General features: G+C 49.4%; 1 protein-coding gene across 1 annotated transcript in view; it reads left to right on the top strand.

Annotated features, from left to right (window-relative positions):
- The window catches only part of bltp3a (bridge-like lipid transfer protein family member 3A), a 36,075-nt gene extending 13,880 nt beyond the window's left edge, over positions 1–22,195 (top strand). Inside the window, exons 6-24 of the mRNA XM_064298848.1 lie at positions 150–188; positions 803–894; positions 1,279–1,468; positions 2,409–2,549; positions 4,242–4,412; positions 5,620–5,800; positions 6,367–6,453; positions 7,143–7,313; positions 8,493–8,653; positions 9,257–9,392; positions 9,741–9,934; positions 11,008–12,323; positions 13,048–13,211; positions 14,536–14,690; positions 15,054–15,204; positions 15,668–15,948; positions 16,050–16,158; positions 16,474–16,595; positions 17,244–22,195. Of these exons, the coding sequence (XP_064154918.1) occupies positions 150–188; positions 803–894; positions 1,279–1,468; positions 2,409–2,549; positions 4,242–4,412; positions 5,620–5,800; positions 6,367–6,453; positions 7,143–7,313; positions 8,493–8,653; positions 9,257–9,392; positions 9,741–9,934; positions 11,008–12,323; positions 13,048–13,211; positions 14,536–14,690; positions 15,054–15,204; positions 15,668–15,948; positions 16,050–16,158; positions 16,474–16,595; positions 17,244–17,360 (3,978 nt within the window). The 3' untranslated portion in view covers positions 17,361–22,195. The remainder of the gene's footprint in view (positions 1–149; positions 189–802; positions 895–1,278; positions 1,469–2,408; positions 2,550–4,241; positions 4,413–5,619; positions 5,801–6,366; positions 6,454–7,142; positions 7,314–8,492; positions 8,654–9,256; positions 9,393–9,740; positions 9,935–11,007; positions 12,324–13,047; positions 13,212–14,535; positions 14,691–15,053; positions 15,205–15,667; positions 15,949–16,049; positions 16,159–16,473; positions 16,596–17,243) is intronic.
- The last annotated feature ends 2,050 nt before the right edge of the window (positions 22,196–24,245 follow it).

Genomic DNA, 24,245 nt, shown 5'->3' with positions numbered 1-24,245 from the left:
TTGAGCGTGTGTGTGTGTGTGTGTGAGCGTGTGAGCGTGTGTGCGTGTGAGCGTGTGAGCGAGCACACTCACGCTCCATGCCCAGTGGAATGGAGGGTGCTGGGGAAGCACTTGTTACTGACCGTTTCCCTGTTGATTTTTCTCCCCAGATACAATGGACAAAGCTGAAGACCAGCCCCATCTGCCTGGTATGAATTCAGTCTTCTGTCTCTTCATCCCCGCTTTTTCATTCCTCCCCAGTTTGCTTGTGCAAATCTGCTGCAGTGAACTGCTCCTATGTTCTGGGGCTTATGTGCTCTGGATCTGTTATCAGCTGGTAGAGTTTGATCTTTAAAGGGCCAGTTCACCCGAAAATGAAATCAAGGTGTGTTTCCACCACCTTGGAGTAGCATCTGTCCATCCAAATTGTTTTGGTGAAATGAGACAAGTTTTCCAGATATGTGCTGCAGCTCACCCTGATAAAATGCACCTTGCAAGGTCCATTTTTGTGTTGCGTCCAAGTTCCAAAAATATACATTTGAAGAATTCAGCTGGAACGTATCTTTCCAAAAATAATCTAGGCTAGTTTAATTTCCCCTAGAGCTATGGAGATGTAGTTTTCATTTTCTGTTCGTTACTAAAGTAAAGTCTTCTGTTCGGTGCGTTGCTGCCTGCTGGCTGATCCTGTACTGTAAAGACTTGCTCTGGTGAGAAATGTGATGTACACAGTTGTGCGATCGATGGAGACACCAGCTAGGGCAGTGGAATGTCTTGTCATTATATTCTTTTTGGTCCTTATTGCTTTCCGTCCCTCTCACTGCAGTTCCTGGACAAGGTGGAGGTGGAGATGAGGACCTGTGAGGAGCCCCGCCCCCCCAATGGCCCCTCCCCCATCGCCATCACCGCTGGCCAGAGGTCAGGGCACCCTGACATTTATTTTAGTTTTAGTTTTAGTTTCTTTTTCCAACAGTTTACTGACCAGGTGGTATGTCGTCCTTCCCGCTTCAAGTGGAAAGATTTAGCAGAAAATGATTTTATCAGCAAGATGTTGAAATATTTGCACAGTATAGCAATTGCAGCAAGGCATTTTGCTCCACATGCTAGTCTGAAATACTGCGTATGCCTTTGTATGTACATGTGAGGTATTTTAGTGAACTCGTGTGTGTCGTATGTGGGTGTGTCCATGTGGGTGTGTGCGTGCGTGTGTGTGCGTGCGTGTGTGTGTGTGTGTGTGTGTGTGCGTGCGTGCGTGTGTGTGCGTGTTTGTGGGTGCCTGTGGCTGTTCTGCTGATTCCCCAGTGAGTACGGCTTTGCGGAGAAGGTGGTGGAGGGCATGTCGGTGGTCATCAACTCCATCACCATCAAAGTGCAGGCGCGGGCGTTCCGCGCGTCCTTCGAGCTCTGGCAGCTGCAGGGAAACAGCCTGAACCCCAAGTGGCAGCGCAGCGACCTCCGCTACACCCGCATCACCGACCCCAAGAGAGGAGAGGTACGGCCCTCGCGCTTCCCTCATTGGCCCGGACGCGTCGCCGTGGCGCTCGAGCCTGGCCCCGCCTCCCCGCAGCGTTCCGCTTCCCTCTCCCTCAAAACCACGGATTACTTAATCGGCTCAATCATTAGGGCGTGATGAGGCCTAATGAGGCCTAATGAGGGCTAATGGCCCTGTATTCAGGCCCGCTGGCACTTGTTGCTATGGAGGGCCCTTGTGGATCTGCAGTGCTGGTGGAATGATGTGAGTGCTGGCGCTTGTTGTGTAATGGCAGCCGGGAAGTGGAGCCGCTTGAGGCAGGCTTGCGGGTGACCTGTTTCTGGAGACGGCGGCCGGCGCTCGTCAGTGTTTGTGTTTTCGCTTGGTGCCTTTTCCGGGAGCAGATGGCTCGTCCGTCAGGGAGCCTGGCGGAGCGCTTTCTGACAGCGGCTGTGAAAAACAGGCCTTGTCTTCTCCAAGGGTGGTGGCCCCTGCCTGCTGATTCGCCGGCTCCAGCCAGAGTGGGCGGGGCTTGCGAGCGGCGCACGGCGGGTGCGCAGGATGACTCACTGCCTGCTGCTGATCTCAGGGAGCTAATGGGTGTGCGTGTGTGTGTGTGTGTGTGTGTCTGCGCGTGTGTGTATGTGTGTGTGTGTGTGTGTGTGTCTCTGTCTGTCTGTGTGTGTGCGTGTGTGTGTCTGTCTGTCTGTGTGTGTGTGTGCGTGTGTATGTGTGTGTGTGTCTGTGCGTGTCTGTGTCTGTGTGTGTGCCTGTGCGTGTGTGTGTGTGCGCGTGCTGTATGCGTGTATGCACACCTGTGTGTGTGTGTGTGTGTGTGTGTGTATGCGTGTGTGCACGTGCGCATGCATGTGTGTGCGTGTGTGTGTATGCGTGTGTGCGCGTGCGCATGCATGTGTGTGCGTGTGTGTCTGTGTGTGTGTGCACACGTGTGTGTCCTCAGGTCCTGACGTTCAAGGAGATAAACTGGCAGAGCCTGCGCATCGAGGCGGACGCCATGGAGAGCGGGGAGCAGGACCTGGGCAGCACCCCCCTCAGGCTCATCACCAACCAGGGCCGCATCCGCATCGCCCTGAAGCGCCGGGTACGAGCCCCTGACGCTCTGAGCACACAGCCTGAGCACCTCACACAGCCTGAGCACCTCAGAGACACACACACACACAGCCTGAGCACCTCAGAGGAGACACACACAGCCTGAGCACCTCAGAGGAGACACACACAGCCTGAGCACCTCAGAGGAGACACACACACACAGCCTGAGCACCTCAGAGGAGACACACACAGCCTGAGCACCTCAGAGGAGACACACACAGCCTGAGCACCTCAGAGGAGACACACACAGCCTGAGCACCTCAGAGGAGACACACACAGCCTGAGCACCTCAGAGGAGACACACACAGCCTGAGCACCTCAGAGGAGACACACAGCCTGAGCACCTCAGAGGAGACACATACACACAGCCTGAGCACCTCAGAGGAGACACACACAGCCTGAGCGTCTCAGAGGAGACACACACAGCCTGAGCACCTCAGAGGAGACACACACAGCCTGAGCACCTCAGAGGAGACACACACACACAGCCTGAGCACCTCAGAGGAGACACACACACACAGCCTGAGCACCTCAGAGGAGACACACACACACAGCCTGAGCACCTCAGAGGAGACACACACACACAGCCTGAGCACCTCAGAGGAGACACACACACACAGCCTGAGCACCTCAGAGGAGACACACACAGCCTGAGCACCTCAGAGGAGACACACACAGCCTGAGCACCTCAGAGGAGACACACACAGCCTGAGCACCTCAGAGGAGACACACACAGCCTGAGCACCTCAGAGGAGACACACACAGCCTGAGCACCTCAGAGGAGACACACACAGCCTGAGCACCTCAGAGGAGACACACACAGCCTGAGCACCTCAGAGGAGACACACACAGCCTGAGCACCTCAGAGGAGACACACAGCCTGAGCACCTCAGAGGAGACACACGGCCTTTTTCACATTGTGTTTCCAGGGTGCACAGTTTTTACATTTTAGTGCTCATATTTTGTATATGATATAAGGTTGTATTCACATATTTTATTGAGTATCATTTTAATGGCTCAGTACATACATTTACATTTGACATGTACAGTGTCAGTGTCAGTCTTCTTTTCAGAGGTGCAGTCTGTTAGATTTTGAGGTGAGGGTCACATTTCCTGGCAGACTGAGGGCGCTGGGGAAAAGTCATTTTGTATTGCAGTGGTGACGTTGCAAGCGAATGCTGCAGTTTAGGAGGGATGCCAGGGGGCTGACGTGTGTATGATCAGTACCACCCACTGGTTACCTCTAGTATTACATTATCACTTTACTGCAGTCACATTAATAATACCACACAAGTGCTCAGGAGGATCTGTTTTGAGTCGTTTTTAAAGGATGTAAACTTTTTTTGTACTTTAACACCAGCTTAAGTATTTTCTTTCATAAATTTTTTTTGTTATAATACTTTATTTCTCTTTTTCTCACCCATTTTGAAAGGCTAAATCATCAAATCAGCATTCAGACTGCAACACTTTTGGCGATCTTATTGATTTGAGTGAGCGCAGACAAACACGTGCTCTCCTCCAGAGCACACAGTGTCAGCCACGTTATCGATGTTATCAGACGGCAGAGCCGTGAGCTGGAGCAAAGCGCTTTTTTCTGTGCAGTTTATCAGGTGGACAGGAGCCGCTGGTGTGTGTTGTATGTTGACCACATCAGGCAGAGACCACTCACTGTCGCCCCCTTCAGGTGAAGGACTGCAATGTGCTGGCGTCCAAGCTGCTGTTCATCCTGGACGACCTGCTGTGGGTGCTGACCGACTCTCAGCTGAAGGCCGTTATCCACTACGCCAAGTCCCTGAGCGAGGCCATGGAGAAGTCCGCTCAGCAGAGGAAGAACATGGCCGCCGAGTCGCTGCAGGTCCGCCTGCCACACAACCCTCTCTCACACACAGCCCTCTCTCACACAACACTCTCACACACAACACTCTCTCACACACAACCCTCTCTCACACACAACCCTCTCTCACACACAAGCCATCTCTCACACACAACACTCTCTCACACACAACCCTCTCTCACACACAACCCTCTCTCACACACAACCCTCTCACACACACACAGCCCTCTCTCACACACACAACCCTTTCTCACACGCAACCCTCTCTCACACACACAACCCTCTCTCACACACAACCCTCTCACACACACAACCCTCTCTCACACACAACCCTCTCTCACACGCAACCCTCTCTCACACACAAGCCAGTGTCACACACACAACACTCTCTCACACGCAACCCTCTCTCACACACAAGCCCTCTCTCACACACAACCCTCTCACACACACACAGCCCTTTCTCACACGCAGCCCTCTCTCACACACAAGCCAGTGTCACACACACAACACTCTCTCACACACAAGACTCTCTCACACACAACCCTCTCTCACACACAACACTCTCTCACACACAACCCTCTCTCACACACAACACTCTCACACACACAACACTCTCTCACACACAACCCTCTCACACACACAACACTCTCTCACACACAACACTCTCTCACACACAACACTCTCTCACACACAACACTCTCTCACACACAACACTCTCTCACACACAACCCTCTCTCACACACAAGCCAGTGTCACACACACAACCCTCTCTCACACAGAAGCCAGTGTCACACACACAAAACTGAGTCACACGCAGCCCTGTGTTGTGCAACCTTGTGTCACATGACGTGACCCGTCCAGAGGGCCCCAGGCTCCTATTCTCACAGTGAGGCCTCTGAGCAGATAGATCAGCATTATCATCACTTTCCTGTCATTTAGAACTTCAGCATTATAGTCAAGGTATTGGAAGAAAGCGTACACAGTGGAATTTTAGACTTCTTTTTTATAATTCTCCTCCCTTCTAATTGTGTAATTACTACTTAACTAATGATATTTCATGCTTATTGGCTTCTTTCTGACTTGAGCTGTATATAATTACTTGTAAGTTAATTGCTTTGGTATTTAGACATTGATTTTTTTCATACGCTGTGCTTTTTTTCAGATGTGAAGTTTTTTATGGGTATCTGCCAAACAACATGAAAATAACAAAAATGAGGTTGTTTTTCAGACCGCACCCCCGTCCCCTGGGATACACCCACTCTGGACCGAGCCCCCGCCCCCTCCCAGTGGCACCCCCAGCACTCTCAGCCAGTACTTTGAGCTCCACAACGTCAAGGAGTCATCCTACCACACCCACATATCCCGCCTGGACCTGCACATCTGCAACGACAGCTCCTCACTCAACCCAGGTGAGAGGCCTGTGGTCTTAAGACCCGCCCCTGACTCCTCCCCCACACCCACACCACCCTTCCTCTGCCTTCCATTCCTTCTCTTCCCCTCACCAGACCTGGAGCAAATGCATATCTGAAGTGCTTTAGGTCTTTAGATGCCGGTAAGATTTGGAAAGACTTCTGCAAATTTCCAACGAAACATGAAAAAAGCGGACAATGTTAATACGTGTTACAGAAGAAATTAGCTCTGGATATTGGTAAAGTAGATAGTTTTAAACAAAAAAGTAAATGTAAAGCTGCGTGAAATTCATGAATTAACTAAAATGTTGAAAAATTTCAAACAGGATTTGAGCCAGGTCTACACCACTCTAATTCCTGTCTCACTGGATGGCTCCAGATGGTCTGACCTCTGTAGAAACTCCCTGCATAAGAGCTGAAGAATCAATAGCAGTTTCACTGATGGCTGTAACTGCTCTGGTTCAGTGGCAATTATCTGTTGGCAGTGTGGAATGCCCCTTCAGTGTTGGGCTCTCTCTCTCAGACTCTTTCCCCCTCCTGCACTCTCTCTACCCTCCTCCCAACAGACGAACCTCAACCGCGGAACGCCCAGGGGGCCATGCAGCTGACCTTTCGGAAACTGGGCTTCGACTACTACCCCTTCCACCGCCCCGGTGAGCCCTGAACGCCCCTTCCCGTGTCCCGCGTGTCTGTTTTCTGCGGATTTCCGCCCTTTAAGGCTGAAAGCTCACCCTCGGTGCTGACTGAGGGCTGTGATGGTGTTTCTCTGTGGCTCTCTGTGGCCAGAACAGCAGGGAGCGCCGTGACGTTTCCCACAATGCCCAGCTGAGCTCCTTCCTTTAACAGCGCTCTGTAACACTCTCCCGTAATCTCATTACGCAGACCAGGGAATGACATTTTGATAGATTATTTTCTGTCTGCTTTAGAGTTCAGTCGCTTCAATTGAGGGCTGGCCTTCATGTGAACCCACTGCTGTAGCACTGAATGAGATGCTTGTTGAATGAGATTAGTGTGTAACCATATTTTTCCTGTTGAGTCTGCATAGTCACTCATGTGCAGGATTAGTATGATTAGTATGTGAGATTACCACAGGAAAGGGCGGTTTTACACCAGGAATGCCTCCATCTCTAACGCCCATGAACTGGATCTTTTGTAGTTTTATTGACATGTACTTTGTATGCTTGTTTTTGTCTGCATCTGATGATGTTTATGTGCAGTGTTCATATATGGTATCAGTGCTGCTGAGATAAGTGGGCAGTATGGGAACCGAAACAGCTGAACGTTTTTATTTTATAAACAGCCGATTGTACGATAATTACGTTTCCCCTCACCCCTGTCCCAGGCGATGGGTGTCGTCACTGGGAGCGTCACTGTGGGGCGATGGACCTGCGGGCTCAGTGGGCCAGTAAACTGCTGCAGGAGTTCCAGAAGCGCGTGGAGGCGTCCGGCTTTCCCGGGCCGCACTCGGAAGACCCCTCTGCAGCCAGGGACTCCCCCTCTAAGAGGGCCCAGGGTAGGTCTCCCGTCCATAGAGTCTGCCCACGCAGTGCCTAATGAGGAACTGTGTACTTTACACAGTAACAAACACTGACAAAGTGGGTACTTTACACAGTAACAAACACTGATAAAGTGGATACTTTACACAGTAACAAACACTGATAAAGTGGATACTTTACACAGTAACAAACATTGATAAAGTGGGTACTTTACACAGTAACAAACATTGATAAAGTGGGTACTTTACACAGTAACAAACACTGATAAAGTGGGTACTTTACACAGTAACAAACACTGATAAAGTGGATACTTTGCACAGTAACAAACACTGATAAAGTGGATACTTTACACAGTAACAAACACTGACAAAGTGGATACTTTACACAGTAACAAACACTGATGAAGTGGGTACTTTACACAGTAACAAACACTGACAATGTGGATACTTTACACAGTAACAAACACTGACAAAGTGGGTACTTTACACAGTAACAAACACTGACAAAGTGGGTACTTTACACAGTAACAAACACTGACAGTGTGGGTACTTTACACAGGAACGAACACTGACAAAGTGGGTACTTCACACAGTGACAAACATGGACAAAGTGGCTACTTTGCACAGTAGCAAACATTGGCAAAGTGAGTTCTTGACTGCTTCAAAACTTGGCAAAGTGTGTTCTTGACGATTCATGTGCCACTACTTAGTGGCAAGTGATGGCCGTGTACAGTTCCAGACACTGGCAAAGGAGGGCCTTTATGGAACACTTAACCATGCCTTTCGCTATCAGTTGGTTTACAGCCTGTGGGAAGTAGTAAAGGCTTTGTGCTGGACTGGGCTGGCAAATTATTAGCAAAGCAGTTATCTCAGATTTTGTCATGGTCACTGAATAGGACGAGAACAATGGTGGTTGCTCTATTTTTGGGTCCCATGAATTGCAGATTTGGTTGAAAGGTTTATAATCTCTCATCATTTCCTGTTTTCCCCCCTGGGCCTTTTCCTGATGTCTTCTGTTCATCCTGTTAGACATCTGCTTACTGGGGAGATTTTATTGAGTCATTAAGTCTGCAAACAGAGAGCTGCAGTAAAATGGAATTGGAGAGAGCAGAAGCAGATGTTCTCATTTGGCAGATTCACCCTGAGAGCATTTTGCTGCAGCAGGAGTCTGAAGGGTATCGGTTGTGTCTGAAACAGAGGGAGAGTCCACGCCGAAATCCAGCCCCCCTGACCGAGGGCAGACGTCCCGCCGGAGCTCCAACGCCCCTCCCCCGACCTCCAGCCCCCAGCGCAGCCCCTGGAAGAGGCTGCACTCCAGCGTGGTGGTGGTACGATTGGACGACTTGGACATCCATCAAGTGAGCCCCTCCCACACACTAAACCGCTCAAAAAGCCCATAATTGCTAGCCAAACGTGCCCCTCTCAGTCAGGCTCCATGTCGGCCCTGACTCTGGTCTGGATCAACCCGCTGTGGCACAGAGAAGTGTGGTCTCACAGCTGTGGTCATAGCAGTTCAGTGCGGTCATGGGGTGGAACACCCAGCTCACCGCTGACCAGGAGCTCCTTCCCCAGTGGTATATCCACTGTGTATTATAACCATGACAGTTTCTTCTTCTCTGAAAAACATTTTGGGACCGCAGTCTTTATGATTCTGCAGTTTAAGTATTATTGTGAAATGAAAATGATTCTGTGGGTTTGGGCTGGCTGGTAGCCTGCAGGAAGTCCTGTCATGTGGAGCCAGTGAGAGTCATCTCGAAAGGGGAAGAGAAATCACCAGGCTTTCCTTTTGCTCACAGGTGCCTTTAACCTCAAAATGAGCAAATTAGGTTTCCCCCAGAGACGTCTCCAGTATGTAATTATAGTGACTCTGTCACCGTGGAAATCCCCGCCTGTTTATTGTACTCTCGTTAGAAACTCGTGAGAAACTGCTTGACTGTTGCTTGCTCTGTGTCTGCATTCAGGTGTCCACTGGGGGGCGCCATAGCAAGAAGACCCAGTCCCTTCTGTCCTGCAACCGCAAGGCCCTCGCAGACAACGTGCCTGCCATCCACCTGCAGTTTACAGAGTACTACTTCCCCGACAACCCCGGGCTGCCTGGTACGGAGGAAGAAGAACCAGTGCTAATGCTAATCATCTGATTATTACTAGCTTTAGTAGTTGTTTATTATTGTATTGCATTGTCACGAGATTTTAACTGGGTAACTCAATGTTATTTTACAATATTAAAATGAGTGTAATTGCTTGACAGTGTTAACTCACTTGTGCATTGCATGTGATGAAATATTCAGTGTTAAATCAACTCTGACACATTTTATCCCGTTTGTCTAATAAAAACCAGTGCAGGAGATTAACACTGAATATTTAACTATGGAGTAATGCATCATATATAAACATATTTAAATTGTGAACCCTGTGACCCCCTGTGACCCCCCCCCCCCCGGACAGTGCCCTGCTCCAACCTGTACGGGCAGCTGAACGGCCTGCAGCTGTGCCTGGACCCGGCCAGCCTGCTGTGGATGAACCTGTTCTCCCAGGGCCTGCTGCGGACCCTGGAGCAGGTCAAGGCCTTCTACCACCTTCAGGACAGCGGCAAGGGGGAGGAGCATGTGGACGCGCGCGTGGACGCCGCCCAGCTCAAGGTTAGGAGCGCGTCCTCGCCCGTCTCCATCCATCCGCTTAGTTTTCGCGCGCCGCTCATCGAAGCAACATGGTACTCAGGGTACCGAACATTTACAAACTACTAGCAAAACGCAAAGCACGAGGCACAGTTCTGTCGGGTTATGAAGTTCAGTCACTGACAAATATTTTCAGTTTGTTTTTATGAGAAGCAGTCGTTTCAGCATTTCTGATTTTAGCTGAAATCTGGTGTGTTTCACATTCACATGTGCAGATGAAGGTCCATGGACCAAAGCATCTGTATGCCCGGATACTCAAAAGGAAACAGAACTTGTGCAGCAAAACCATTTCGAACGAGAAACGAGCAAAAAGACACAGTGTTTTGAGTTCCTTCGGTGTGGGGTGTGCAAGCCCCCAGTACGACCCGTTCACAAAGTGTGCAGACCTCCCCCTGTCCATCCACATATCACATGGTCCATCCAAATAACACATGGTTGGTTGTGTCACATGGTTTAACTCGGCCAGGGGGCATAGTTAAACTGTCTTTTACGGGTCATCTCATCGCTGTACTGTCCCATGGTAGCGTTGTTGTGGTGGTGACTGGAATGCCTTTGAGGTTAATACTTTTGAACGAAGAGCTGATGAATTCTTGCAAGGATATCATCATCCTAACACACAACAAAATGTGCTCAAATTCCTGCCATGAAACTTCCAGGAAAGTGGATGTCAATGACCCTGAGTTGTGCAGTGCACCTCCCAGCAGCATGGAGTGACATGAACTGAAGAACATGGAGTTCTTATTGAGTTTACTGACAACAACGTTCAGTGACATGTTAAACGGTGGTTGTTTTTCCAAAAAGTTCATACGTCATTTGGAGTATACTGCCTACTTAAAAGCTGAAATGCACATGAATGGTTTAAAACTGATCTATAATTTATACAGGGCTAACATACTGACTGGAATAACTTGCATGTTGACACCTTTGCAGGTGATGAGAGAAGTATTTGTGTACCTGTGTCTGTTGTGATGGTTAGATGTTGCATGTTGGTAAATCATTGTGTGGTGAGCCTGTCTCCTTTCTCTCCCCATCTCCAGCTGGTGATTCCGCTGGAGTCCTCCATCTTGGACCACCCGGACCGGCCCCAGGCCCTGACCGTCGGCATCCCCCAGGCCGTCTTCAGCAACACCCGCCACTCCCCCCACGCGTCCCGGGCCGACCTGCAGGGCACCTACCGCTCTTTCTCCTCCCCCTTCTTCCAAGCCCCCGCCCCCTGGCCCTTCCCGCGCGACCAGAGCACCTTCCACCCCCTGCCCCCAGCCTTCCTTCGGCACGCTCTGGACACGGACCCGCCCCCCCTCTCCGAAAAGCGGCCGCCCCGCAGCCAGGACGTCTGGTCCATCAGCCTGTCCCGTCTGGGGCTCTGCTTCGAGGGGGCCCGCCGAGGCCCCAAGGGGAGGGCCCTGCCCTTCATTGAGCCTTTCACCATGGCCGTTTGGATGTGCCGTCCGGCAGCCTTCGAGCACGGGCCCCTCCCCTCCTCGCCCCCGGGCCCCGCCCCCAACCTCAAAAGCTCCAGCAGCTTCAGCAACCACGTGGACTCCTCCCCCGAGAACCACGAAGGCGGGGTCAACAAGTCGAACACCGCCCACAACCTTCACGGCGTGGAGGAGGAGAAGGAGGCGGAGCTAGGACGAGAAGACTCCGCCCCCTCGGCCTCCGTCCATATCCTGGCCCAGGCCATCACTCCGGTCAAGCTGTGGCTCAACCACTACCAGTATGTGGCGCTGCTGCGGATGAAGGACTCCCTGGCGAGGCTGGGGGCGGAGCTTGCGCGGGACACCCAGTGGGCGGGCGGGAAGCAGGTGGAGCCGCCCACCGTGTGCGTGGCGCTCATGGTTGACACGGCGGAGGCGGGGCTACTGCTGCCCCCTGTAGCTGGCGAGCCCGAGCAGGAGGCCCGTTCCCCGGAGGAGACGGACAGCCCCAGCCTGTCCGACTCGGAGGGCTCCTCCACCAGGGAGCCCGCCGCCGGGGACGGGCCGCTCGAGGACGGCGGGGTCGCCAACGGCAACACCCCCTCCGCGCAGGAGCAGGAGCCGGACGGGCCGGTGGAGGAGGCCTGCGAGGCGATGGAGGAGGCCCTGGAAGGGGAGGAGGGTCAGGAGGAGGACTCCCCGCTCCTGTCCCCGCCCCTCTCCCCGGTGACCCGCCCCCTGAAGTCCCGGGACGCGTCCTCCTTCAGCCTGGAGGGGGAGCTGTCCAGTGCGCTGACCGCCACCAAAGACGCCACCAAGGAGGCGCTGACGGCCTCGCTGGACCTCACCAAAGGGGCCCTGTCCATCACTAAAGACGCCTTCAGCATGCTGAGCCGCGGCTCCGCTATGAGCAAGATCTTCACCCCCCAGGCCAGGTCAGATAACCAATCAAACGCTTTTACACTGTCTGCCAATCAACAGTATGCTTGCTTACACCGTCAACCAATTACAGTGCTCCCTCACAAAGTCCTTCATTCTCACATCTCTCGACTGATCACATGGCCCTCTTAACTATTCACCTATAGTTCATACTTACCACCAATTACGTGGCCCTCTTACACTATTAAACAATCATCCAAATTTTTTTAGGCAACCATTCTTATCTAGAGGGCCATACATGGCTTACAGTCTTTTACATACAATCTGTGTATACAGCTGGATATTTTCTGAAGTAATTCAGATTAAGTGCCTTGCTCAAGCTTACAATGGCAGTGCCCCATCTGGGAATCAAACCTGCAACCTCAGAGGTCCCCAACCTTTATGCTACAGTGCCACCCTTTGTACCAGTCACAGAGCTCTCTAACGCTGTTTAAAAATCACTGTGCCCTGACTTCGTTTGCAAATGGAGACGGGTGTTTGGTAAAACGGTACTGTTTTACTGATGACAGTAATTGCTTTGTGGTTTAGTGACTTCTCTTTGGCACCCACACGGTCTCTTAGTTAAATAATGCAGTGCTATCTGTGCTCAGAACCGCAGAGCTCTGCTGTGCTACAGGAACTAGACCCCGCCTGATCCTGTAAGCCAGCGGCCCTCCCCTGCAGGAGCCCGTGTCCCCTGGCTGTTAAGCTGCGCTGCCGCCCTTGTCCCCCCCCCCACAGGGAGCAGCCCCAGGACCCCGCCCCCGGGAACCTGCGCCTGCAGTCCATGAAGCAGTCCCCCTCCCAGCACTCCTTCGACAGCGCCATCATGGACGGCAGCCTGCCCGATGACGGGCTCTCCATGGACAGCGACGCCAGCGACAACTTCATCATCCTCGACTCCGGTACGCCCCCCCGAAACGCGGCGGCGAAAACCCGCCGGGCCCCCGGCCGGCGTCCCGCTCGCGTGCCCCGTAAAGCACACACGTTTCTGAGAGCGCTGTGGCTGAAGCGGATTTAAATGCACGTCAAATTATCGTTTTTTAATGCCATGTACAAGAACATGGAACGACAGGGCAAGAAGACAAATGTGACAGTGCAATGGCATGCCATAAGAGAACAGGCTGAGAGGACTCGCACTTTGAACTCTATTTAAAATTTTCAATGCTGTTTAGAACAAAATAGATTACGTGCTTTCTTTTGAATCTGACAGTGCTGCCAATGACTGTGTAAATATTATGATCAATAAACAACACAAATGTCAGACACTGAAAGGCAATTGGCTCAAAGAAACGGGAGTAATTGTTTTGCTCTGGTTTACGTCTCGGTCATTGCGCATGGTAACCTTTAACAAATATCTGTTGGAGTATCCTTGTTAATAGAACACCGTGTTTTCCCTGCATTTTGGCTCTGTGTAAAAAAAGCAGAATCCTGTGTTAATGCAACCACTGTTGCTATATGAACAATGAAAACCTGTGGTTTATGTATTTGTACCTGTGAAATGCATTCTGCCATTCTTTATAGGAGCATTGCAGAAACCATATTCAAAGCAATTACATCACCACACGATGTCGGCTCGCAGGGAGTGCTTGTACAGAGGCCATTGACTGTAGGCCAGAGGCCAAAGACTTCTCTCTGACCCTGTCTGTAAAACAGCAGCCAGCCTCAGTGTGAGAAAGAGAGTATTTGCCTTTTATTACAGAGAGCTGCGTTTATTGATCGCGCCTGCTGTAGTGTAGTGAATAATTATCACATTCATCTTCATGGAGTTTGGGCCATAACTCTGGGGTAGTCATTGAGAGTTATAGCCCCACAGATAGCTGCATGTGCAGTAACCAGCGTCCAGCCAGTTACCCTTTGTGTGATACACATTGGCTTATTGCAGAGCGCTGTATGATGTTTAAATACGCTGTGGTGAGGGCTACAGGTTGGCCAGTTCAGACCCAAAACACCCAGTGAGGCGAGTTCACTTTGTACGCCCCTCAATGAAACTGCTGCTGATTGGTCCGTTAGGTGCTGAGTAACGATTAAAACCAGTGATTTTCCGGGACCAGCAGCAGGGTATGTGTGTGAGGACCCTGTGCTCTACTGGTTCCCCACACACACCCCAGCCTGTGAGGGGGAGGGCGTGACCTTGTTTCATTTCGATGTTCGTGTTCGAGGCCGTACCGATTGCAGTGTCCTGCCGTCACTGACTGTCCCGCCCCCCTCCCTTTGCCCCGCCTCCAGAGTCAGGCCTGGAGTCCCTGCGCCCAGAGAGCGCCCCCTCCCTGCCAGCCGACCCGTCCGGCAGCGCCAGCCCCGCCCCGGGCACGGAGGGCGGGTCCTCGGCCGACCTGAGCAGCTCCCTGTCCCAGAGCATGGAGGACGTGGCCCAGGACACGGTGGGTACCCCCCAGGATTTGGGCCGTGTGCTTCCTGGTTCACTGAATCACAGAGGTGCAGCTGAAAGGGATGCACGCACAGAGAAGCCACTTGATATTCTTTCATACGTATTCTAAAATCCAGAATTTTTTCTGTAAATCTCAAAGGTGCGTTCCATATTTCCAGGATTGCGTTTGAACTTGGGCAGATTTTTCCGGTGGAGTAAGTCTCACACAGTACAGACTCTGGCTCGTATCCCTTTCGTGATTAATCTCAATAGGATTACCCAGTCGGGTAATTATGTATGTGTGATTAAGGACACAGACAGGATGTACGGTTGATGTCATGGAAACGGTGACACGCTGCGTGTTGGGTTCCTGCAGGCCTCAGTATTGCTGCTGCAGCTCAGTGTGGTGGGCTGCGTTGTTGACATGAAGGGGGAGGACCTGGTGGTGGCGCTAGAGGCCCAGGACCTGATGCCCAAACAGCTGGGCAACCAGAGAGTGTCTGAGCTGCTGGGGGGCGGGACCCTGGGTGAGCACCTCTGCCTGAACACTGCTCTGACAGCATTCTCACTCAACACTCCTCTCACTGGGCGACTATGCACCGCGTTTACTGAACATTACACTGCTCTCACTGAAGACTAAACAACACTGTTAGTGTGTGCTTTTACACTGCTCTCACTGAACACTGAACACCACTGTTACTGTGTGCTTTTACACTGCTCTCACTGAACACTGAACACCACCGTTACTGTGTCTGAACTTTGCTCTCACTAGCCCTTACTGAACATCTCTCAATGAAAACAACTCTGACTGCACACCACCCCTGTAGCACCATGTTCATTAAAGATCATTAACTGAGTGTGACTCACCATTGTGCTGTTTACCATTGTGCTTATGTTTTAAAATGCACAGTCCTATGGAGGGAGCTTCCTCATTGGAGGGTATTAAGATGTTCTTTAGAATGTGACATTGCTCCTCTCCCTGTGGTGCAGTTGGGTCCTCCCCACACCGGTCCCCAACCCCAGCCCCGGCCCCGTGGAAGGGCCCCCGGGAGGCCCCGGCGATGAGCGTGCGGATGGAGATGGGCCCCTCGGCGGGCCGCCACTCCCCGCTGGCGGAGTCCGCGGGCTTCCTGGAGCTGCGCGTGCTGGGCTGCCAGGCCCAGCTGCTGGCCTCCACCCTCTCCAGCCTGGGGCCCTTCCTGGAGGACGAGCTGAGCGCCGACGTGCAGCCCATGAGGCTTCGCCTGGACCGCACCCGCATCACGCTCAAGGTGGGGGCCGCTGGGAGGAGGAGCCGGGCCCCGAAGGGCTCCACCGCTTCCAGGGCCCGCCGCTTAACCCTCACCCCCCACGTTGTCTCCTCTGCTTTTAGGATGATGGGCCCAAGATCTACCCCACCGCCCCCCGGCCCGTCCCCGTCATCTTCGCCCTGGACCAGGTGGTGCTGGAGCGTGCCGACGATGGGGTCTTCTGGCTCAGGGGTGGGCTTTCCAAATCATTATTCTAGATGTTATCTGTATTTTTGCATCAAGCGACCTTACTCATGAAACCATACTCGTGCAACTGTACACATGCAGCCGAACTCATGCAGCCATACTCGTCCAACCATACTCATGCAGCCATACTCAGCCAACTATACTCATGCAGTCATACTCATGCAGCCATACTCATGCTGTAAGGTGCGTTGTGGCTGGTGCTAGGTTCTTTGCCACTCAGTTTGCTTGAAAACATGGTGATATGATTATTACATATACTGCCAAGTGTGAATTATTATTTTTGTCACTTTTCTTTCACAGCCAACAGAAGTGTGACGCCAAAGCACTGCGATACATCAGGTGAGGAGGACACTGCGAACCAAGCTGAGGCATGCTGGGAGCAATCCAATTGTGCTGACTCCGCCCCCCAACTGGACAACAAGGTACGAGCCAAGTGCGCCAGAAAGCAGAAATGGTGTTTATGACCCATAACGGTGTTGTTTCCCCTGATCTCTGTGGCAGTAATAATGACTGCTGTGTTAAATGTACAGGAACATCGCCCGAGTCATCACAACAACAAAAAAATGTTTTGGGGAAGAAACCATGCCAGAGGTTGTTAATAATTCACATACTTCTGCCATCTGGTGTGTGTGGTTTATAGCTGGTGGTCACAAAAAGACTTGCAGTATCCCTACACACCCACAAGTTAACCACTGTGTGACATAGATCTACTGCAGTTCTTAACAGGAATGCACCTGCCATACCTTGCAGTCCTTTGTTAACAAGCATGGATCCCCGCAGTTAGTTTCTGAGTACTGAAATCCACCAGCTCTGTAGTCCTGCACATTAAGCTGTGAGGAGGGGCTGCATTGGTCAGATAAGAACTTCAGGTCTTAAATTTTCTGTCTGCACTACCATCCATGACGACACCGAGGAAACGATTATCCACACTTGAATCAGAATCAAAGCTGCTGCTTTTATCTGGCCAATTAGGGCTCAGCAAGCGTCCGACCGCTGGAGAGGGGAGAGAAACACAGTAGCCGTGGAAACGCGCATCGGTTGTTCGGCTTAACGCTCTCTCTCGTGTGCAGGCCCAGTCCCTGGAATCCCAGCTCTCCGACGCTCAGGCCGATCTCGCCCGAGCCCTCTCAGAGAGAGAGCGCCTCCTGCTGGAGATCCGCAAGTACGACCCACTGTTTAACCTCTGACCTCCCGCCGTTTAACCTCTGACCTCCCGCCAGCAGAGGGAGCCATGCGGCAAGCGCAGGGGTTAACACGGCGAGCCGAGGAGCAGGCAGAGCTCCTGGGAGCAGGTAAGGGAGTGTGGGGGACACAGAGCACAAGGCCCAGCGCTCCTCGAACCCCGTGTCCTCTGCTTCAGCCAGCCAGAGGAGCGCACTGCGGGACCCACTTGAGAAGCTTATAAAATGGCGCACAACAGCAGTGGGGATTCCCAGTGAAGCGACGGACAGGCGACCTTGTCCTGTCCGTCTGGGGCCCCCCAGCCTGCACCCTCTGCTTCTATGCCACTCCAGCATCCCCACCAATCAATGAAGAGTTAATGTCACACTTAAATCAATTGCGTAGTCTCCCTGAATCGCTTTCCTCTTAACTCCACACCAAGGCGAATTTCATTGTTTCAAAAAGCTGTGTCCAGTGAATCAACCTCAGGTGTAAGTAAGGCAAGTTCTCCCGGTTCCATGGTGGGAAAGGAAAGAGGATTTGACCCGCCTGCCTGATGGTTGAGATCATTCGGGATTGGGCTCAGACGCTGATATCACACGTGACCGGTTTTCTGCCTTCTCAACCGACGACTTGAAAAAGTGCGCCTTCCTCAGTTTTTGATGCTCCACCCTGGCTGGGGAAGTGAACTTTACCTCTCGAACCGTGGACTGCAGAGACGCGTCCTGTTCCGTGGCACGTGCGGTCTTGCCGCTGGACCTGACAGCAGTGAACAGTTATTATTCTGAATTCAGCACGTGCGCACACGCATAAACACACACATACTCACACACGAGCCACAGCCAAACACGTGATGAACGTTCCCGGTCTGGCAAGAGACAGACTCGTTCATCTACTCATTTAGCAGCGGGGTGAACGTGGTCGTTTTAGGTTCAACTAACTGTTGCCAAAAACCGGTTGCCTGTTTCACTGCCAGAGTGCTCTCAGTACTTTTGTTCGTCTCCTTTAAATCCATTGTTTTGGTGCAGGAATAATTAACCTTCAGGCATGTTGTGAAGGCCACTACTATTCAGAGAATGCAGATGTGTGAGTTTACAAGAGCCCAGAGGGCTTCAAAAAGCGTAGACATTAGAAATATGTGCAATGTACAGTATCAACTGTAAAAGCGTAGACATTAGAAATATGTGCAATGTACAGTATCAACTTGTTAATAGATGTACATAACTTATGTCTGTATGTATATATGTGTCATTTTAATGGCTGTTGTTTAAATAACAATGTAATGCCATAGAGCCGTTTCTTTAGGGAAGGACAAGGTGAAGATCAGCACTTTTGACTAGACGCAGTTATATACTGTAAGGAATTTGGCTCTACCTAGTGTGGGCACCAGGAACAACAACCAGGAACAACAACCCACCCAATGCAGAATAGTATTACTGTACAGCAGCTTGCTGTACTGCTGCGTTTGCAGGCTCAGGACACGTCCTCATTTGGGGTTTGGGCCCCCAGATCAAAAGTATTGCCATCTAAGGCACATTTTGTGCTGTATTCTTTTATCCGTTATTTTGGAAGGTGCAGAAAAAAGAGAAAAATAAGCTTATGTTGAAATCAAGGGAAATGGTTGGGTGGACACTGGGTAAACCTTCCCCGAATGGAACGGGAAGGTGAATCCCTGAAGTTAACGGATTTAAACACACCGTGACGCAGACCTTGGTTAAAACATTACTTGGATAAATAGCGTATCAGTGTTGTTCTCATCTCATGGCATGGCAGGACACCTGGAAACCAGCTGGTTGTTGCCATGACGTCCCAGTCAACCTCGTCAGGCAGGCCGTAAATAAAAATGTGGAAATCCTGTCCTCCTTCGGACGAGGACGGCAAATGTCCACATCCTCTGATTTGTCCCGAGAGGAGAATGATGAAACACTATGTCATACGTGTGGCCAATCAGCAGCTGCAGCTGTCGATGTGAATGAACTGGAGCTGACCTGTGCGAAGCTCCTAACTCACCAGTGCCAGCTGCTTTCTGGTGCCTAGCGGAGGATCAGTGGGGGGAAAGATGAGTGTCCCGTGCCTGACTCGAGTGCCAAAGCCTCAAGACCCTGACTGTCTTTAAAGGAAGACCGGGTTATTCATTTAAAAATGTGATTTTTTTTGTGTGGTTTTGAATGGACTTTTCAGTTACGCCTCCTACCGTTTTTACTTTGGTGTTACGGGATTTTGAGAGCCACACCCTCGCACGCATTCACGCACACTAATGCACAAGGTCAAATGTTAGTCAGTTAATCCAAATGATAAGTAACAATGACCTGCAGTTACGGCCTGTGTCCTGCTAATCAAGAAGAATGGTTTTAAAACTGGAGATAACACATCAGTTCAGGTGATGGCAGTCATGTCCTCCTTTGAAATTATATCTGTATAAAACTGGAGTTGAATGATCAGGTATTAAGCCAGAGGCAGTACTGCTGGGATAATGTTGTTATGTATTGGAACACATATCACAGACAATGGATTTACTGTCAACATCATTCAGCTGTCTAACAAAGGTCACTGGTTATGCTGCTAAAGATATGTCAGTACCATTGTTCTACAAATGTGACCTCCACTTTCCAGAATTCTCCTTTCAATATTCATGCATACAGACTGCATGCTCTAAAAGTGTTAAGTCGTGATTTTGTTATTAGTTCATCATGACTCCTGCCGTTTCTTCTGTAGATTAATGAGGTGTTAATTGTTGGAACTTGCTAGACCTAGATTAGATCATCAGTAGTTTTATTTGAATTTACTAAATTTGTCATGGTCATAAACGTAGGTCTACTCACTGGACATTTGAGACCTCTGGTGGTCAGAAGAGGCCACTGCAGTAAGTCTCAAATAGGCTGTCCTTGGCTGACTTCACTGAAATCCATGCCACTGATTCATCACAATAACGTGTCATTTCCGACACCTGGCTGAAACATTGTCTTCCAAAAAATAAACATGTATTGTATAATGTACCTGGGACAGGGTGCTTGGAAGATAAGCGTTTTCTCCAGGTATTAACACAAAAATAGCTTTAGAAATGCGGAATGTGAAACTGGTTCACCTGTGCTGTACACGTGTACTGTACTGGACTGAACTGCGCAAATGTTTGTTTCTGTTACTTTGCTGTTATATTGTGCTTGTGGGATTGGTGATCGATCCATTATAGGCTGTCTAACCAGTGGATATCCAGCTTGGAAGAAAAACCTTATATGAAGTAGAAAGTTTGGTACTGCTGCCTGGACATAAATATATTTTGACAGGGAAGTGAAGGGCAGGTATCAGTTTTGCGATACACAAGTACTGAACTGACTATCACACTGCTTATTTCATCTTCATCTTTTCAGCACTCCCCTGACTACTTTCTAAAAGACAATCTTATGAATTAAGAGCATCAGGAATACTGCATTCTTGACCTTGGTCGCACAACTTCATGACCATTCATAAACAGATTACAATGCTTTGGCTTCAGTGTTAGGGAGACCGCAAATTAAATGTTTAAAATACAGAACTGAGGAGGCTATCTGGTACCACTATAGAATATTTGGCTCCACTGCCCTACACAGCACATTGGGCTGTGGTCATAGGGCAACCCTGGAGGACAGATGCTTGTTCTTGGGGCCACTGGCCACCCACTTGTGACAGTTCAGCTGCAGACTGGTTTCCATTTGCACATGGACTTTTAAGCCTGTTCTGCCTGTGGCCTTGGAAGCTTGTGGGATTTTGAAGGGAGGAGATGGAATGATGGGTGGGGCTAAGGCTCCCATTGCTCCCTGTGTGTCATGTGGGAATTCTGCGACCCCCCGAACCACAGGTTACCATGACAGCACGCCGTGCCCTCGCCCAGTGAATGCCACTGACGCATGCCTGTGTCTCAGCACCAAGCCCATTCACTCTTTCTGTTACATAAAGCATCTGGATTCCTGGGCAAATTATTTACTTTTACCAAATGGAAAAATATTTTAAAATGGTGCAAATAATGGGTCAACAGTCCAGTGATGTAGCCATGTATGTATAGCAATGGGTTTTAGACCTGGAAGGGAATGAGTGTTTGTGCAAAATCTAACCTTTTTATGGAGACATTGTATTATTTCTGAAATGTTTTAGTACGAGTAAGAGTACGTTTAGGTTCTTTATGCTTTTTAAACAACTGTGCATTCCTTAGTTCAGAGGGGCTGACCCAGGTCCTGGTGAGCTGCAGGGTCTGCTAGTTTTTTTTTTACTCAGTACGTAATTGATCAATTAAAGCAGGTGATTACAGTTAACTTACCTTACCTGGTTTCTTTGGTCTAAGTGGTTGTTGTATTTAAGGTGAAAACAAAAACCAGCAGACCCTGCTGCTCCCTAGGACCAGGGGTGCCTCCCCTCCCCCCTCGCCCTAGTTTTTCAATGAAGTGAATTCACCAAAGACCTACACAGGCCTTTTTATTTTTGTGAAAACCTCAAGAGGGGGAGGGAAGGCTGTGTCTTCAGTAAACTGGCACAGAGATGAAATCTGTAAGAAACTGTGTCTACCTTTGGATTACAGATCACCATTAATGTATGGCACTGCATATTAACTTCAAATTGCACTGGCTTGAAAGAGTGTATTTAAGATAGGACCCCAGTTGTTCTGTTGAATACAGCCTTATTTGGGTGATGCAAATTGATGTGAACCGTTGTGGAGCCTCTGAGGCGCTATTTGGTCATGCGCAAGTTTTAGAAATGCTACTTCAACTTTTTATTTGTAATGTCTTCACGTCATTCGGTATAAACTACAACTGGGTTCTGTGAACCAGCACAGTATGTGTGACAGTGTTACAGATCTGATTGAATAAAAACCTTGATAACTCCCCCTGTGCATGTGGTGTGAAGTCTCCTTCTCAAACGTCACGACTGTTAAATGAGGATCTGATTTCACTGTCTGAGAAACAACCTGCTGTTAAAGTCTGCAACCCTGGTTTTAGCCATGCGCTTCCCATTTGAAATGTCAAACTGTTGGACTGGCCTGAGGTTGGGTCGAACGCGTGCTTCAAAGAAGCTTCAGATCATCTTGAATAGTATCATTTTGTACAATGGTGCAATCCACTTGGAATTTCACAGGGGTTGAATGCTTTTTGTGCAGACATTTGTGTGTTGGTTCAAAGCGAAGCAAGACAACAATTTAGCCATCACTAGAGAAGCTGCCATTGGTTTCTGTTTCATGATCATCAGGTAAATTACATTTGTATGCTGTGTTATAGTATATGACTGGCCAGCTCTTGTAAATATAAGATACAGAAGCAACACTCCCAAAAATAATGGCTGGGGGACACAGAAACTTCATTTAGCACTGTGAGGTTACATAGTACAAGCTATGAAACCACACTAGTGTGTTTAATCTCTGTTCACATTCATCAACACACTCAAACTTGTAGTCTTTACATTGTACTTTATTCAGTCTTTTGAAGATAAGACAGAATATTTCTGTTGTTTCAAAGCCACACACAAATGATTATATCTTTTAACAACTAAGTCCAACTAGTCTGATCACCAGCCATTGTAAAATTCTATTACCCAAATATCCTTCAAAACATTTTTACCTCCCCTTTATGCAGCTGGCTTGTATCCCCAATCACTGCTGTTTTTCACTTGGAGTGCACCTGCAACCTTCCACCTCTATTCCTGTAGCCTGTTGTGGAACAGAAGCACTTTTATTTTAATAGAGGAATCTCAATTTAGTTGATAAACACCTTTGGCTTATTGCATTTTTGAGCAGCATTGCTACGTCCATTACACCCATTTTAGGTAGGACTACGAAAAGCCAACCACACACTTGCCTTGTCGTTTTTCACTAGCGTGCGCATATTTTGATTAATTTGGGGACATTCATCGGTAGGGAAGACGGTGAGAAAAAGAAAGGGTGATAACCCAAAGTGCTCAAAATCAAAAAGAAAGAAAATTACAGTGTAAAGTATTAATTCCAACATTAGACTATTAGGCCAAACTAGCTAATGAGGATAAGATTAAGCCAACCTGTAATAGGTCATCAGTCTACTCTTCCATTTTAAAATAATCTAAACAAAAACCATCCATCTTAAAATGACGCATTCTTAATTTTAACAAAACAAAACTTAAAAAGGGGCCATAATTACTCTTCTCACTTGCACTATTTATAGCTACTAGGTGATTTAGTATGTGTGCACTGTACTTGGCATCTCAGGCTTCTTTGCTGAGAATTGTTCTAAGACCAATGTCTCTAGATAATGTATAAAAAAGCAGTAGGCCTATTTTGTAATGAGTGGGAAATGGAGGCACACCTGCGGCCTGCTTCACTGAGGTAGCTGGATGACTGCACTGAACAGAACCCACAACACTCTGTAATCTGGAACATGGACTGAAGTAAAAAGAGCTGTTCCGGGTTTTACACAGCATAGTTATTCTGCAAACTCAGTAATCCTGCTTAATGAAATACTCCCCAGTTCTCTGGGGAAAAGTTCTTGTTTTTGTATGGGTCAACCCACTGTGCTCCTGTGTTTGGACTGCAGGGGCAGCATCTCATCAGGGATTGATGGGTATGCTCACTAAAACCAAGCTGGAAGTCTTGAAATTCTCAGGGCAGTATGGATTAAGCTGCTCTTTCTGCTAAAGTTAAGACACCATCTATTCGGACCAAGGCTCAGCCTTGTAACTGTGGCCCAATTTTAATCCACTGGCTGCATCAGTTAGTGTCTCTAATGCTATTAACACGCATCAACAGTATTGGTCTGCCAAGTCTCGTAGCAGCACTCAACTCACCTGAAACATCCATCCACAATCTCCCCAGTGAAGACTCTTAAACCAGGGTTCTGATTCTTACTTATGCTATGAATTTGAAGAACGTTCCAAGTCATTGCAAGGTTCAATTCCACAAATGCAATTAGTCATACAAA

This window comes from Anguilla rostrata, chromosome 11 (assembly GCF_018555375.3).
Source record: "Anguilla rostrata isolate EN2019 chromosome 11, ASM1855537v3, whole genome shotgun sequence".
Classification (NCBI taxonomy): domain Eukaryota; kingdom Metazoa; phylum Chordata; class Actinopteri; order Anguilliformes; family Anguillidae; genus Anguilla; species Anguilla rostrata.
This window is presented reverse-complemented; position numbering and strand designations above follow the sequence as displayed.